We start from the raw sequence: 16,633 nt of genomic DNA, 5'->3' as shown, positions 1-16,633 counted from the left end.
CTGTTATTTTGTAATATGGTTTAATTCTGTATAACGTGTAAACTTCAAATCCATCACATGAAGCATTAAAGAAGTAATCTGCATGTTTTATCATCATTTTGGCCAAAAAGATGAGAAATAAGTATTTTATTTTTAGTCTTAGTCTCATCTGTTTCATCTTAACATGGTTGGATTCTATTTTCACATTTCTACTTCTCAGTATCCAACATGTTCAACCGTCAAACATTTGTTGTTTTGCCCAGGAACAGTCTGTTCTCACCCAGAAGTTCCACATTCAGCTCAATGAAGAGATCAAGTCTAACGTTTGGGTTCTAGGGATTCTGGTTTTTATTTCTGTTTTATACTGAAATGGATGAGTCAATTATTTAGTCCCTGTTTAATGTGTAAACTTCAGATGGAGTAGGCGACATTAAAGCATTACATTGATAAACTGCATGTTTTATTATCAACTCTACGATTAATCTACTCCATCACGTGCTAATCTAATTCTCTCATCTCCTCTGGCAGCACAAACCACTGATTCCTATAATGTTCAACCCGATTATCGTCTTGTCTACGAGATGAGCGCAGACACGGTGACACAGGAAGGTACAAAAGACTCCCAGTCACGGAGAGGACGACTGTAGTGCGTGAACAAAGAGGACGCAGCCATTCCATTCCAGGCCACCAGCTGTCATGTACAGCATAATGCATAATGTTGCTCATGTATGGATTTTAATCATTAGTGTTATCCTCTAAGTCAGGGGTGGATGGTAAGATTTACAGACTGTGTTATACATACCAGTGATATTAGAGCTGTAATATAAGAAATAATTCAGCTGTAGTATTTGAAAGATTTGAATCCTTATTTCCCAAAAACTAAATTCAAAAAGTACGTCACTCAACATCCTTAGAAAATACTGAGAAATAATCTTTTCATAGGATAATTTGTCAGAGAGTCAGAGAGGGACGTTTGTTTGTTCTGTTCTAAAAAAGCCTGATTATTAAATACAGAAGATTTGAATGCTTTGTAGATCTCGTACCTTCTTCAGCTTCTCCACCATCTCCTCGATGCTCAGGTCGCTGTTGTGGCAAACAAGCTTGTTCTCCATCTGAGTCAGCCAGTCGCAGAAGTCTTTGCTCTTGTCGTTGAAGATGGTCCAGGCGTTCAGGCGGTCTGCGATTTCTTGCTTGTGCAACGAAACCTGGAGAAATCGAGGCAGAAAAACAAGACAAAGAAAAATACGAATGAATCATTAGAACGCAGATTATTCTGGGTTCATATATAAGATTCTGAGCTTGTAACGTGATGGTTATGTGTAAATCAAATTCTGTGAACCTGTAAAATAGTTACTACATGAGAAATTGAACACTGTAAGTAACAGTGAGTTTACAAGTGTGAATTCTGACCCTGTTTTCAGACCTGAATCTAATCCAATCAGAGAGCAGGTGGGACCTTTATCTGAAGGGTGTAGTAGATTTTAAATAAAGATTAATATGTATTTTCTACAGCATCGTCAAAAATAATTAAACCAACCAGTGTCATAGAAGATAATAATACTTAAAATAAAGGCATTGAATTGAAAGGTATTGAACTATGATGCTGTACAACTGGAAGCTGAGGTTGTCCATCACCTCTGGTTTTCCACTCCCAGCAGCATCATGCGAGTACAAACAATGGATCTGGTTCAGAGTCCACAACGAGCACCGAACACAATTTATAGTGCTCAAACAAACCGTAAAAAGTGATGGGTCTTTACAACAGCTCAACAAATGTTTCTCAATTACAACAGTCGGGGAACTTTCTCTGCCGGATTTACGACGGACGCGCTGGGAACAACTTGGAGGTAAAAGGTCTTCAGTGTTTAACACGGAACAAAAGAGTTCGGAGCAGCGGAGCCAGAGACTTTGACGAATTTCAGTCCAGTGTGAAAGAGGGTTATCTGTTATGATACTTGCTGGTTTGTGTCCAGGAAACACTGTGACCCAAATCGGACACAACAAAGCATTTTGTAGACTGGGAGCATGGCTGCATATGATAAATGAGAAGGTATAAAAAAAACACACGTTATTACAGTGTAGAGATGAAACAAATACTGTAAAAACTGACTGAATACTCAGTGTTTCCTCTCACTACACTGAACCAGCAGGAGCATTTAATCTCCATCAGAATCCGTAATCATGTGAATTGAGGAAAAATCCCCACGAGAGTCTGGATCTTTGATAAAAATGAACAAAGTCCATTTTCCTAATGACAGCTTAATGCACTGAAAACACCCCATTAGCCAGGGGGGGGAGGGGGGGGCACGTTTGAACCGGCTATATTTTACTGTTCGTGGCATTTATTTGATTTAAATGAGCCCCGCTGTTGGTTGTAATGTTCTGACACGACTGGGGCCCTTTTTTGGGAGGATCCAGGGAGCATTGTGAGCGGCTGTCACCCCGTGAGGACTTTGTGCTTCCCCGGGAACAATGGAGCCCGTCCCCCTGAATCCCTTTAGACCGGCCAGGCCATCTGCTGGGACCCATTCCAGTGGCTTCCCCCCACCTACAACCTGTTAGCTGTGCACAGGACACTCAGACCAGTGCCCCCCCGGCCATGTCAGGGCAGACGAGGGCTGAAAAATCGTATATGTGATCAAACAGCAGGAATTTGCGTTTCTTTCTTTTTCAGTTATTAAAAAACTTTGTCTAAAATGTTTGAAAGTTCAATTTTGTACCACTTTAATTTAATAAAAACAATAAAAACATGTGGATAAGTTCGGCATTTGGTGTTAATAACGCAAAGTGACTGCAAGAAACTTCTATTACAGGAAATCAAAACTTTTTAAAGTTTGTTTTAGAGCAAACTTAAGAAGAACTGACGTGTAATAAAGATAGCACCACATACAAAACTACAAATATGTAAAGTAAACCCAGTGACTGGACATGCTGGCAGCCACTCCTGCATCTGTGAATCCCAGTAGCTGCTGCCAAGTGAGAGGAAGGTGGAGGCGGCCGGGCAGAGCCGGGGACCCAATTAGCAACAAGTGCAAATTATCCCACAGCCCCGATAACTGGTGAAAAAAATGACCCGAGGTCGTCATAACCGTCGGATTCTCGAGAACAACGGAGCGTTTATGTTTAAGCCAAAGGTCTTAACTGTAGGAATTTGAGCCTGTGTAGGAAGTGGAGCTGCTTATATACAGAAGGAAGTGCCTGTAATGTTTCATGTGATTACTTACGTACACACTGAGGCTGAGTTTCACCTTAGAAATGGTTGAAATGAACTGCAATTGGCTTCTTGTGTTTTTGTAATCATAAGAGCAGAAGCAGTTAAATGTTTGCAGTGGATATGTGAAGAGAATTTGATTTGAGCTGCAGGGAGGCGAGTTGCTCATGTTTTAACAATAGAGCTAAAAGAGTTTTTTCCCTCCTTGAACCTGCACATGCTGGTTCTTTTCTCAGACAAATGAGCGTGTGTGTGTGTGTGTGTGTGTGTGTGTGTGTGTGTGTGTGTGTGTGTGTGTGTGTGTGGTGCACAGGCTTTGTGCTGCTGGTCACTGCCAAGTAAACCGCTGGTAGCAACTTTTTCCCTCCTTCTCTCCCTCCATCTCCAAAACTCCACCTGCACCACCTCCGATTTCTCACCTTCTCGTTTCATTGCATATCTCTCTCTCTCTCTCTCTCTCTCTCTCTCTCTCTCTCTCTCTCTCTCTCTCTCTCTCTCATATATATATATATATAACACATCGGTATCTTTCATCTCTCACCTTCATACAAAGCTCTTCCCATTGACCGTGGAGTTGTTCCAGCTGCTGCTCCAGCAGAGTGGAGTCACCGGCCGTGATGTACTGGGACAGGTCTGTCTTCATGGTTCCCAGTTCTCTCAATCCACTGGTCAAACGCTGCAGAGAGAGCTCTGTCTCCTGCATAACATAACACACAGACACACACTTCAACGCCCGGTCACACAGCCATGCACAAGCTGTGCGTCCACGCTTCTCTACCTTTTTCTTGCTCGCATTCGCTCTGACCGTCCAGATTAAAGGGCTGTGGACGGGACAGGGGGAGGGTAAGAGGGGTAGAAAGGGGGAGGGGAGTGAAAGCATGGGGGTATTAAATAAGGGAAAGGGGGGCAAACTCAGAGCCACTCTGATGGGACGGGGGGGTAGCTACTGATGGAGCTGAGGGGTGGGGAAACTTTTGCCAGTTTTCAGACTCTGACCAGTTAGATTTTCCTCCAGATTCATGCTGATGAATGTGGTTGTTGGGACTTTTGTGACATTGTTATGTGTTAATGTTCAATTATTATGAATAAATGTACCTTTAGGACAAAAATCTATGTCTCTCGATTACACTCTTCTTGAATAAAAGAAAACTAGTTGGGTTTAAAAAGATACTGAGCATGAAACACAGCAATCAGCTCAGAAAATTCAGCTAAAAGCCCATAAGTCCCTAAATAAACCTTTTCCTAGAATAAAGACTGTGACCTCAGTGTCCTCAGTGGTAGCTACGAGTATTATTTTAAAAGTGAGGATTTGAAGGAGCTCTGGTCGTTCTGTGCTGGCTGGTTTTTATTTGATCTTATTTCTCAGTAAGACACGAGGCTGGAAAGATGATGGGACATAAAGAACGCAAAATACAACATGATAAATAATCCTATTTGTATGTGTTTATCTATAAATATAATGAAATCATACATATTACTCATTACCAGGTATTTACTTATACTAATAGTAATCACCTGAATGAGCTTCTCTCTCTCAGAGTCGTCTGGCAGCTGCTGCTTCATCCTGGTCTTCACCTCATCCAGCTCCGACATGATGCTGCTGATTCCGTCCTGACACTGAGACCACTTCTGAAAAAACAACAGGACACAAACAAACTTGAAGAGCTCACACAAACAATTGTTTACAAAAATTAAAATAAATGTCAACCATTGACTTCAATTGTATTGGATTTCAGCTGCAACCCCTGAGATTTTTGTGTGAACTATCCCTTTAACGCTCCTGTCTGTGTGATCTTTGACACTCACAGGGATTTTCTTTTCCCCCGGGTGGATCCTGTTTAGATTAGAGGGGGTTAACACAACTTTCCCTGACCCTCTCTGCGCACAGAAAACATTCAGTTATTGTAATTAACACAGCCCGTGAAGCAAAGAGGAACTTCTGAGCTTCAAGCGGCCAAAAAGAAGCCGCGAGAACACGATCAGGACATCGGTCACAGTCCGAATGGTTCCGGTTCTGTAATATATCAGCCGAGCGGTGATGGGATGAGCGGCAGAGACACGAGGAACCTGCTGAGTCTGGATGTGGATCATGGACGGATTTGAGCTGCTCTTTGATCCCTGTTGGCAGCAGCTCAGTGTCGGGGCAACACACCAGCTCCTGGGTGTTTTTATTGGGGAAGGATCAAATCCTGGATATGGGTCATTCAAAGCTTAATACGTCAGATTCGTTCGGCTCTTCTTTTTTTTTGGTCTGATTACACCGAATAAACCGTTTGACCATTTAGTGAAATGTCGAATCTAAATAAATACGAATTGAAGATAACAAAAATAAACACTGTTACCTGAGCAGTCGTGTTGACCAGGTGTCGTTTCCTCTCCTGCAGCGAGTTGGTTCGTTTCCACGTCTCTTCAACGTCCCGGAGCTCTGACTGAAGTTGACTCCGGCCCTCGGACTCTGTCAGATTTTCACACAAACGCCTGCCGGCCTCCAGCGTCTGGTTGTACACGGCAGAGTGCAGACCCAAAGCCTCCTCGACACACTGTGGGGAGAGAGGCTCGTCTATTAAATCTGTCACACGGATGGAATTTGTCAAAAGAAACGAGACTTTCAGAAGGAAAATGAGCTACTTCCTGCTGCTCGACCAATCACAAGGTTTTACCCTGTTGTTGTAGCATCGAATAATTCATTAAAATCAAACTTATTAGAAGAATAAGCTCTTGAACTTACATCGCTGTAATAAGAACTAGAATATTGTATTCAACGTGTACTTTGACCTTTTAGTTTGGTTCATGTACCGTCCACTTATATAGAGGAGGGAGGTTTTAGGACCAATAAACAGCAGCCGGCCACCAGGGACTGAGACGCCTTTATTTACTTCCTTCACTTGAATTTCTGTTCTGAAGATTATAGAACGGAAATAAACTGTCATCCATGCTAACCTGGCAATCGTCACAGCTCCGTAGTTGCTGCAGTGTAGAGAGAGCAGTGCCAGTGGGGGGCAGCAGAGGGTCCACGTCCACCACCAGCTTGGACAGGAGTTTCAGTCCGAGGCGGTAGACGCTCCGAAGTCCGAGCTGCTCTCTCACCAAACACCTGCGTTGTCCAACCAGAGCGACGGCACCGAACCAGCTCTCCTTCAAACCGGTCACCTGTGCCATGAGCTCAGATCTGCAAAAGAAATAAGACGAGAGGTTCATGTGGAGAAACAACCACGATATCTCTAAACATGTAAAGAATTCAACGTGAAGCGGGGGAGAATCTTTCTTTTTTGCGAAATGAAACTCGTCTTCATATACTTTCTCTTGCAAAAAACACATCAACGGGTCGAGGTAATAAAAAGAAATATAAATGTCTCTGTCAAATGTTATTCACGGGCAATTGCTGCAACAACACAAAATCAGCAGTTTTTTAAGACCGTCATAAAATCTCAAGTAGCGATCCCAGCAGGGGGAACAGCGAGAACTTTCCCTTGGATCCCTTTAAAGAGATTTAAGAGGCGTCCAAGATTTCCACACGCCGCAAGAAAATGATTTAGGGAAGCATCAAGGAAAAAGAAATCGAGCTGCTCCAGAACAGGAAACACCTGCGGTGCACAAACGGAATTTTGTTATGTATCAATTTGCACCGAAATACGTGTGAAGACGAAGGAATTTGGCTGGAAAACCTCAAATCTAATTGTTTTGTTAGACGATATTGGTCGTTCACCGTCTGATAGTTTAAATAGATAAAAGAGAGACGGCTCAACGGGGGTTTTTCCTAAAGAAGAGACCGAATAACAACCTTTATACCCTGAAGTATTTGGTTTGGTTTCTGTTATCGCCCCACAGAGGCTTCGGTCATTCGTTCCAACAGATGCAATAACAGATCATTTGTCCAGTTCTAGCTGTGCCATGACACAACAGATAATAAAATATATATATATATACCTGTTGTAAAATTCTTTTTAAGACATTCTCTTCTCGATAGGAACTCGTAAACTATTTAAACTTTGGTTGATTTGTCTGCCAAATACTCTTTTCTGGCGAAACACCAACCGTTACTATAAATGTAACTTTTCCAATGAAACTAAAGAGGGTGCTAAACTGGATCTTAATGAATGAATTCAATAGCTTCGTCATTTAATTGCATGTCTTTAAGTGGAGATGTTTCTCGTCCCGGCTTCCACCTCTTCTCCAAATCGTACACGTACCTTCTCCCTCCTGTTTCCTTCTCCATGGACTGGACTGCGTGGCGGAGGAGAACCTGCAGGAGCTGGTTTCCACTGATTATTTCAGCCTGAAGCTTCTGGGAGAATAAATGATAAGAGCAGGAGAGAGAGACAGAGAACACAATGAGAAATCTGTGATCTTCCAAATATTCTGCTGGTAATCACAGGGATGTTATACTGAACAAGCGTTTGTGCTGATGAGGTCGTTAACTTCCTCCAGACTAAATTACAGAATATTTCTCTGTGGACCTGCTGGTCATAGGGCACATGGGAAGTTTATAGATTAATTTACACTCATCTGTGGATGTAGGGGAGGGAAATGGATTATCAACAAAGAATTTGTCCACAAATAATTCAACCCGACCTCATTAGGGCTAAAGTTCAGGGACGTTTCTGTCATGAAAATGCAAATAAACTGTCATAACCTCTAGTTGATATTCGTACATTCGTATATTTGTACCTGATGAACAGTGAGCATCTCCTGGAGGCCGGAGAGACTTTCAAGTTTTCTGGACATTGACTCCTCAACGAGTTTCTCCTTCAAATGTGTCAGGTTGTCGCACTTCTCCTGAAATGTCTGGGAGCTCTGACGCTCCGCCTGCAGCTCTCTGGAGTAAAAACAAGGACTTTCACCAAGATGCACGTCTTCTATCTTTAAACGGTGAACGGCAGCAAATGTAAAATTCCCTCAAAACGTTTCAACGGAACAAATGTACATGTAGTTGCTGTGGATCTGATCTACCTGTTCATGCGAGATGTGCGAGTCGTGCTTTGGATCCACTCCCTGCTGAGCACGTGCAGTCGGGCTGTGTCCTGGTTGTCGAGGGTCGAGCGGTGACTCATCTCCCTGACGTCCACCAGCGATGGAAACAGATCACCGAGCTCCGAGAGAAGCTGCTGCACATCCAAGAAATTATAAAAATCACATTTTTAGCGTAATTCAAGAGTCAAGACGTCTTGTTTAATCCAGTTCATGATGTACAGGAACCAACAGGGGCTCGTACTGACCTCCACTGAGTCTTTGTCCTTTAAACCAGCATTGACTTTATCTTTTATGCTCTGACTCTGTTTTTCAAGAGTCTTCAAACAAGTATGAAATTGTTTCTGTTCCTTCAAATCCCCCTGCGTGCAGAGAGAGAGATTTAACAGACTTTGTGAAACGTGAACAGTAGCTAACAAGGGTTCAGGTGATGTTTTGACCCGTTTTCTCACCTGAAGACTTTTCTTTTTCCCCGACGTTGTGTGGCTCAGCAGCAGGACGTCACATGACAGGAGCCGGGTCTCGGATTGGATCAAACTTGCAGCCAGTGGATCTAGCCGTCCAATAAGAGGCTTAGAGGCGTCCAGCACTTTGTTGGCGCTTCTTTGCAAGTTCTGAGAAACATCCTCCATCTTCTGGTGTTAGAAATGTGAGGAATAAAACAGATAAATTACAGTTCCATTGATAAAGTAATGAGAGTAAGGAGCACAGTAGATAAATACCGTTTAATAAAACCACATTGATCCATTGTGAGCAGTGTTAATTAGTAATTAAATGATTTTAATGACAGTTTTTCCCTATTTTCCATCCTCTTACCAACTCATTCTCATCAAAAGCACCTTAAACAGACCGGTAGCTGCTCTTTTCCTCTTGAAAACCAGAAAGTTTTCAACAAATGGATCTGACTCAACTTTCCCAAAATACACCTGCCTGCTGTGCTCTTCTGAAGAGCGCACAAATGGAACAAATGACCTGAGTGGAAACACTGACGCTTGTTGGGGGGGGGGGTTTTGGGCTCCGAATGTTCAAAACAACTCGTAATGCAGCGTCCTGGCCCCGAGCGCAAGTACAACCGATCAGGTGTACGGACACATTTGCTGATATTTCTGCCCATGAGTGCACGTTGCATGTTCCTTTCCAGTCACCGAGAAAAATAATGATAATCCAATTGGATAGTGTACTGCATAGACTCTGAGTAGAGGAGCTGGAACAGGGTTGAGTCAAGGGAAATTCAACAAAACAAAATAACAAGTCAGTGTTGACGAGATACGTTATTTATATTAAATATATAATATTATGTTAAAATATTGCAAGAATTCAGCATCTAATCACCACTTTCTGCTATCAGGGATCTGATTTTTGCTCTTGTCCCCTGAACTCACCTCCACTGACTGAACCGTGTCGCGTTCAGGTGACGGCGAGGACGTCAACAGCTCCTCCCACTGACGCCTCAGGTGTTGCATGTGAAGGGAGGAGTCACCGGAGAGACGCCGGTACTCCTGCCACGAGGAAACCGTCTCTCCAGTCTTCACGCGCTCGTCCTTGAGCTCCTGGATTATGCTCTCCCACCTGAGCCACAATACATCATAGGCGAGAAGAAATACACGTGGTAGTAATGGTGTCAGTGCCAGATAATCAGATAATCAACTGGTTTTTAAAAAAGTTATATTGAGCTTAAAAGTTGGATCATTTAAATTGCCAAATTTGGAGATACATGGTTTTCACTCTTTAACTATGATATGTGGATTTTTAAATCACTGACAGTGTTTTCTCCCTGTGATAAGCTACTGACCGTTTCCTCTCTCCTTCCACTTGGTCTCCTAACGCTTGTGCCGCTCCACAATGAAGTTTCTTCACGAGACCCTGGAATGATATTTCCACGGCTGCCCAAAGCTCTTCTCCTTTTTCCACCTTCCCTTGGAGTCCCTGCATAAAGACAAAGAAAAGACAAACACGTTTCTTTTAAGTTTGGGGACTGAAAGGAGCTTGACACCCGTGTACGCACATCATTTATGAATCAGGCAAAATCAAAAGAAGGGCTGGATATGATATATTATTGTTAAAGACATGAGGGTCAGAGCTTCTCACCTGCAAGATGTCCATGTGTTCGTCCGCCTGCTTGAGCGAGAACAGAGGAGCTCGCTGATGCTGCAGAGCACAACGCACCTCGCTGGCCTGAAGAGTGGCCTCCTTCAGATCTCTGTGGAAACTACTCCACTGATCCAGGGTGCGTTGAAGAGCTGGTTTCAGAGCCTCCATCTGCACAGGACCACAGAGGAACAGGGTTTTAAATGCAGTTTCTCTGACAGGTTTCATATCAAGAGAAATAAAGCCCTTGTTGTTTTGATATTAAGACAGACAAGAAAATACTGACAACAATACCACCATTGTTTTTGTTGTAGATTGTGTATTCATACTGTGAATTAAGGAGTAAGATAAGATTAGATAAGAAAATCCTGTTTAAGATGTTTCAGGTGAAGTCTTTGGACTGGATTTACAGGGACTCATCAACAAGCGGTGCTTTAATTCCCGTATTTCTAAGAACTGATTCTCCCTGTTCGTGATTACAGCAGGAGATTTATTTCTACCTGTTGACTTAGATCCTCACAGGCTCGACTAACGCTCTCCGCCTGCTTCGAGAAAGCGACGTCACAAGGATGCTTCTCTTCTTCTTCAGCATCCACTCGTTTGGTTTTCAACTCCTGCAGAGCTGCAGCCTTCTCCTTCACTCTGCCTGCGACAGCCTGTAAGAGAGAACCGACTCCGTGTCACATCTGAGGACGGCTTCCCGTGCAGCACAAACACAAACCTGCGCCCGCTTGCCGTCACCGTACCTCCCACTCGCGCAGAGCCTTACGAGCCAGAGTTTGACTTGTCGGCTGCTCCCACTGATCCAGCTGCTTTTTCTTTTGCAGGATCCATCGGTGAAGATGCTGCAACTGTCTCTCTCTGACCGCACAGGTGTGATGCATCTGTTCGGCTCCATGAATCTGTGGGAGCAAAGACAAACAGTGTCTCGTTCATGTGTAAATACAGAAAACAAACCCACATGTGTATGTGAACAGCTGCTTTTCAAGCCCATCATCTGGTTTTAATGAGAATATTAAAGCTGGAAATACATAGAAAGTTACGGTTGGATCACTTTATATTCTACAGGTAGCTGTGACGCTGACCTGGCTCTGCAGCTCTCCCTGGACGTGCAGCCACTGGAGTCTGAGGTCACCAAGTTTCTCTGCAAACATCGTGCGTTCAGACTGGAGAGACTGGACGTACGCTCCCACTGCCTGAGGCCGGGACTGGCTCAGGAAATCCAGGATGAGCTGCCCAGCGACGACACCCGCCTTCAACTGCTGAAGAAACAATTTAGATATAAAGAAGTCATCGATATAAAAGTCAAAAGAAACATACACTGCTTTATTATCTTTTTTAATTTGTTTCATTCACCTCTGATTAGAATGGAGGTTTATCTGATGCATCACTGAATTTGTTTTAAATAATTTTCCTTTCCCTACAATCCCATGTATTTTAACTTTTAGATGTTTAGATGTTAGATGTTTAAGCAGCAACTTAAAGTTGTTTTGTAACAAAAATCAAGTGAAGTCATTTCAGGACTCAACACAACAAACGTGAATTTAAAAGAATTTAAATTATAATATCTGAAAAAAATTGTATTTGAACAAATAATTCCTAATAGAAGTTGTTGATTTTAAATAACCACTGAATCAGAAGCTCTGACAAAAGATCAAGTGATGCACAGGAAGAAACAGTGAACGGTGGAGGTACCCGACGGTGCTGCAGGACTTCAGAGATCTGAGGAGCATCTTTGACCTTCAGATCTTTTTCATTCTCCTGGCTCGGCGCCGCCTGCGTCTTCAGCCACGACTCCAGGTCGGAGAGCAGCTCCACAGGCGGCCATGCAGACAGCAGCCGCTACCAGACGCAGGGTGACAGAGAGGAGAGGGGAGTTCACTTTACAGTTTTAATTCTACTGCTTTTTAAAATTAATCTTATTGAGGTAGTTGGAGAGTAAAACACCAGGTTCTGATGCAATCTGACTCGTGTTTCTGTCCAAATTATTAAATCTGTCTCCAGTAGATAAGATCTTTTGCATCCTCTCCCAAGTGTAAGACTTTGAAATGAACCTGGAAAAAAACTAACTTCTCTCTGGTTCCATTCACTGGTGATGAATGGTGAAGAGAAATGAAAGCGTCCTTCTCTTCCTCCCTGTCCTCAATCACCCCGAAACTAATTTCAGCAGGATTGTATTCAAGTTTTCACTCCCTTCACCGGAGGGGATTTCTCAATGCCTAATTATTTTTTTTAAAAACCACCAGCGTTGCCGTGGAATTTGGACCATTACACTTAATTTCATTGGGAAAGTAGTAATGCTCAAAGTTTATGGGGCATGAGGTCAACATTTTTGAAATCCAGAAATATAGACAAGGTTTGTGATGCAGGATTATTCCGTCACTTCTTTAAAACAAGAAAGGAACAAACTATTTACTATGATAAGTTACTTTGAGAACAGATTGACCAAATACATGCAAACCAAATAATTAGGAAAAATAAGTAAAAGAATGAAATAAGAGAGCTCTAACTTTAGGGAACTAACTAAAATGAGAAAAATGTATTTGACATGTATTTGAAATTTATAGATTGGTCCATGTGCCGTCCACTAACATGGAGGAGGTGTTTATAAGAGCTATACTGCAGCCGGCCACAAGGGGCAGATTGAGATGATTTGACTTTACTTTTGGGAGCTGTCATGTCGCCCGTCTTTAGAAACAGTTTTATCTGGTTTTGAGCTTCGTGAGTAAAGAACGTAAACTTGTGAACGTAAAGTGAAACTTCTTATAATATTAATCATATTTCATCATATTTGAAGTCAGTTTGTTGAGAGAATAAAGTGAATCTGAAAGCACCTGCTGCAGCTGCTCTTGTGTCCTGCACAGGTCGGAGGTGAGCTGGCTCCAGTTCACCTCCAGCTGAGCGATCTGAGCTCTCAGCCCGGGACAGTCGGCTTCGCTCAGGTGGAGCAGCCGAGTGGCGTCCCTGGAGACGGACGTCCTCCGCACCGACGCAGCCTCCACCTCCATGGAGACGTCCTTGAGGACAGAGCGGTGATTGGAGGGTAAAGACACAGTTTTAATCTCCTCCAGTGGACATGTTATGAACAGCTGAGTGAGTTTGGGTTTCCAGGGTTGACTGTGTGATTGGATACTTTACCAGCAGCTCGATGAGGCCGCGGCGGACACACTCCTGCTTCAGGTCTGACGTCTCCGCCTGGTCTGACCAAGGCTTCAACTGTTTCTTGGCACCGACGAGCCAATTACTGACCGAGGTGAAGTCTGTGTGGAATCTGTGGGGAGGACAAGGGGAAACGTAGCTCATCCAGCGAGGCAGAACATGGCGGCTCCTTCGCACAGACTGACGTAATGACTGAGGTTTGGGTCCAACACTAATAAACAAGATAGTGGATGAGTGGTGTGCGTTGTCATCGGCTTTGACATCGTGTGTGTCAACAGATATGAAGATATATTAGAGTGTGGGAACAGCGGAGTGGTGAAATGTGACTGTAAACTGAGGGATCTCACGAGGGGAAACATTTAGACATTTTTGTGTTTCACTCCTGATTTACTGGATATTTCTAGACAAGATTAAAACATAGACAAAAAGCCTGAGGTAGGGAAAGAGCATAAGTCTTAGGAAACCCTTAAATGACGGATTTTAACTGGTTTTAATGGATGTTGCTTGTTTTTAATATTTTCTTTAATGTGCTTTCGTATTTTTGTTTTGTCTCATTTTGTTCTGTGTTGTTTTGTTTAATTATTTATTAGTTTTTGTTTAAAGTTAATTATTATTATTTTGTAATCTCCCTAACTAACTGTACATTCAACTTACATGACCTCTGTTTACATTCGTTGCAGATCCAGGCTGTGGTGGATTTAAATATTATGAATAAGCAGAAGCCTTTGTGTGTGTTCAGGTTGTGAAATAACACTTGTTTTTTTAAAGGCCCTTTAAAAGGAAACACTAATTGTTTTGTTTTGCATCCATGTAAAAAACATTCTGATGCGGTTGTTCCAGACGATAACATTTAGGCAATAATTAAAACTGTCTGGCCTCCACTGGTAGATGATAAAAACTCCTGGAGCACAATCATCTTTTATATTTTTGCACATTATCGCTGTATTTTTCGAGCGTGTCCCACCTGGACCTGACGACCTGGATGTCTCTGCAGCGTTGAATCTCCTGCTCCGTCCTCCGCACCGCTCTCCTCCAGCGCAGCTCCAGAGCTCCTCCTGTCAGGCCGACCGAGGCAGCAGACGCCGGCTCTGTCTGCAGCAGCTCGCACTGATCCAGGAGGATCCCTAAAGCCGCTCTGCTCTCCTCCAACTGCCCCAGTGTTTGCTGATTAATCGGGGGAAAGTCAGTGATTGTGATGAGTTTACATTCAGGAGATTCTCTCATTAAGCATCTTGCAAACCAGCGTTTGAAGAGACAGCGCAGGGAGAGAAAAATGCGACGTGCTGTGGAAAACATGAGGTGATAAAGTCCGTGAGTCTGACAGAAACTTGCAAAGAGATGAATCAGCTAAATGTAGAATTCAAGATCAAGGCCTCTATTCGTCTGTCAGCACCTGACGGCTCAACCAAAAACCCACCAGCGTCATCCTCAGCCCGGCTTTCCTTACTTAGCATGCACCTGCAATATTCTTTTTATTAATCCAAAACACAACTGTTTCACACTCAACCTGATTACTTTGTGCAGTGTCTATTTATTTAAGTAGCTGGCGATGGCGGACGGGCTCCGAGATTTGTCGAGCATTAACTCTAAACTTCAAATTTGCCCGTCACTAAAAATAAGAAAAATGCAACCCCTTGTTTTTAGGTCACTCACTTTGCAACAAACATTCAAAATAAGTTGATTTCGATCAACTTCTACAAAAAAGACTCACCGGCAAGTTTTCAAAACTCCACATATATAAAATACATTTGTGCAACAGTGACCTCTGACGGCTGCTGAGAGGCATGAAAGGAAATGTAGAAAATTGGCAACAGAACTGTGGGTGAAATTAGCAGATTGACGTTATTATTTTAAAAGCAGTTTAAAGCACTTACAAAAATGCTTCTTGCAACAAAATTGAGTTGGAGGTCGATGTGCAAAGTGTAAACACCAGAAGATGGAGAGACAGAAGGAGGGAAAGTGAGGAAACGTCTGAGGAGAAACGGAGACGCTGTGTTTACCTGGCAGGCTTCGAGTCTGTGCTGCACGACAGACTCCTCCTCCTCGTCGTCTCCCTCTGGTTCCCCGCTGCTGATGAAGGCTTCAGACTCATCCAGCACCCGACCCAGTCGACCACAGCTATCCTCCCAGAGGCTCCACTCCTGCAGCCGGTCCAAACAGAACCCCCGCACATCGACTTTACTTTGTGAGCACATTCGCACCAGTACAAAAGCACAGCACAGAAACTTCTCATTTGTGTCGATGTATGAAATTTTCATGGCCTTCAGCGAATGTGCGCTACACAAACCTGCAGCCTCTTCAGAGAAGCTACCTCCCGTCTCAGAGCCTGTTGCTGCAAAGCTTTGGCCCTGACGTCCAGCTGCAGCCCCTCAGCCTCCTGACACCCGAGCACTTCTGGCTCACACCGGAATAGATGCTGAACAAACGCCAACTGAGACCCGAGGACCTGCAGGAGTTTCTGTTTCACCAAGAGACCGGATTCAGGACAGATGTGAGGTGTGATTTAAAAAGAAACGGACGTTTAATAAATACAGCAACAGGAGGGAAGAGGGAGATGAGGCAGAGGATGATGATAAACGTCTAAATATCTTTGTGTAAAGTCTAATCATCAGTTGTTTAAAGCTTGTTAAAAAGAAAAATCTCTGTCTCTTTGAAAACCATCAAGAAGCTTCTGCACACTCTTTGGAAAGTGCCTAACTTAAATCTGGGCTTTGCCTGCCTGCTGAGGAACTTGCTGAAAGCGCGGCGAGATACCTTGTGTCTGCAGAGAATAGCTTGAAGTTGGCTGCGGTTGTGAACCTGGCTCATCTGCTTCTCTTTTATGCATCCTTCGCCCAGTTCCAGGAGGTGAGTTATCCCCTGAAGCAAGGCCCGGGATGCTCGCTGAAGCTTGGCTCTTTCCCCTGGACTCTGCCTCAGATGTCTGCCCAGGACACACTGCTGCGAGATACAGCGGGAGCGCAGGGTTTAAGGAGAATACCATTAAGTTTGGAAGCACAGATCCTGTATCGTGTTTCCAGTCCATCGACAAAGGAGCTGAGGAGATTATTTTTTATTAAACCCTTCATTGCTAATATAAACTTGTTTGTTCTTCTTAGGGTGAAGACAAAGACATATTTTATAGTTTGTGTTATCACCTCCAACAAAGAGGTTACGTTTTCACCCCTGTCTGTTAAACTGAGATTGTGTTATTTTTATATTTTCGCCAATTTCCCCCGGGAATAATTC

The 16,633-nt window shown here is 43.4% G+C and overlaps 1 protein-coding gene across 1 annotated transcript in view; it reads right to left on the bottom strand.

Annotated features, from left to right (window-relative positions):
• LOC117758812 (nesprin-1-like) overlaps positions 1-16,633 on the bottom strand; it is a 64,665-nt gene that overhangs the window by 10,998 nt on the left and 37,034 nt on the right. The window contains exons 67-89 of the mRNA XM_034580778.1: positions 16,160-16,345; positions 15,693-15,863; positions 15,406-15,546; positions 14,370-14,569; positions 13,385-13,517; positions 13,081-13,263; positions 11,942-12,088; positions 11,332-11,508; positions 10,993-11,148; positions 10,747-10,902; positions 10,247-10,417; positions 9,951-10,084; positions 9,541-9,727; positions 8,611-8,793; positions 8,407-8,520; positions 8,141-8,295; positions 7,859-8,006; positions 7,381-7,475; positions 6,131-6,359; positions 5,533-5,730; positions 4,706-4,819; positions 3,732-3,887; positions 1,023-1,184 (exon numbers count right to left, since the gene is read on the bottom strand). Of these exons, the coding sequence (XP_034436669.1) occupies positions 1,023-1,184; positions 3,732-3,887; positions 4,706-4,819; positions 5,533-5,730; positions 6,131-6,359; positions 7,381-7,475; positions 7,859-8,006; positions 8,141-8,295; positions 8,407-8,520; positions 8,611-8,793; positions 9,541-9,727; positions 9,951-10,084; positions 10,247-10,417; positions 10,747-10,902; positions 10,993-11,148; positions 11,332-11,508; positions 11,942-12,088; positions 13,081-13,263; positions 13,385-13,517; positions 14,370-14,569; positions 15,406-15,546; positions 15,693-15,863; positions 16,160-16,345 (3,696 nt within the window). The remainder of the gene's footprint in view (positions 1-1,022; positions 1,185-3,731; positions 3,888-4,705; positions 4,820-5,532; positions 5,731-6,130; positions 6,360-7,380; positions 7,476-7,858; positions 8,007-8,140; positions 8,296-8,406; positions 8,521-8,610; positions 8,794-9,540; positions 9,728-9,950; positions 10,085-10,246; positions 10,418-10,746; positions 10,903-10,992; positions 11,149-11,331; positions 11,509-11,941; positions 12,089-13,080; positions 13,264-13,384; positions 13,518-14,369; positions 14,570-15,405; positions 15,547-15,692; positions 15,864-16,159; positions 16,346-16,633) is intronic.

The sequence above is a fragment of the Hippoglossus hippoglossus genome, chromosome 24 (genome assembly GCF_009819705.1).
Source record: "Hippoglossus hippoglossus isolate fHipHip1 chromosome 24, fHipHip1.pri, whole genome shotgun sequence".
In the NCBI taxonomy this organism is placed as follows: Eukaryota; Metazoa; Chordata; class Actinopteri; order Pleuronectiformes; family Pleuronectidae; genus Hippoglossus; species Hippoglossus hippoglossus.
Note: the sequence above shows the minus strand (reverse complement) of the source record. Positions and strands in the feature narration are given on the sequence as shown.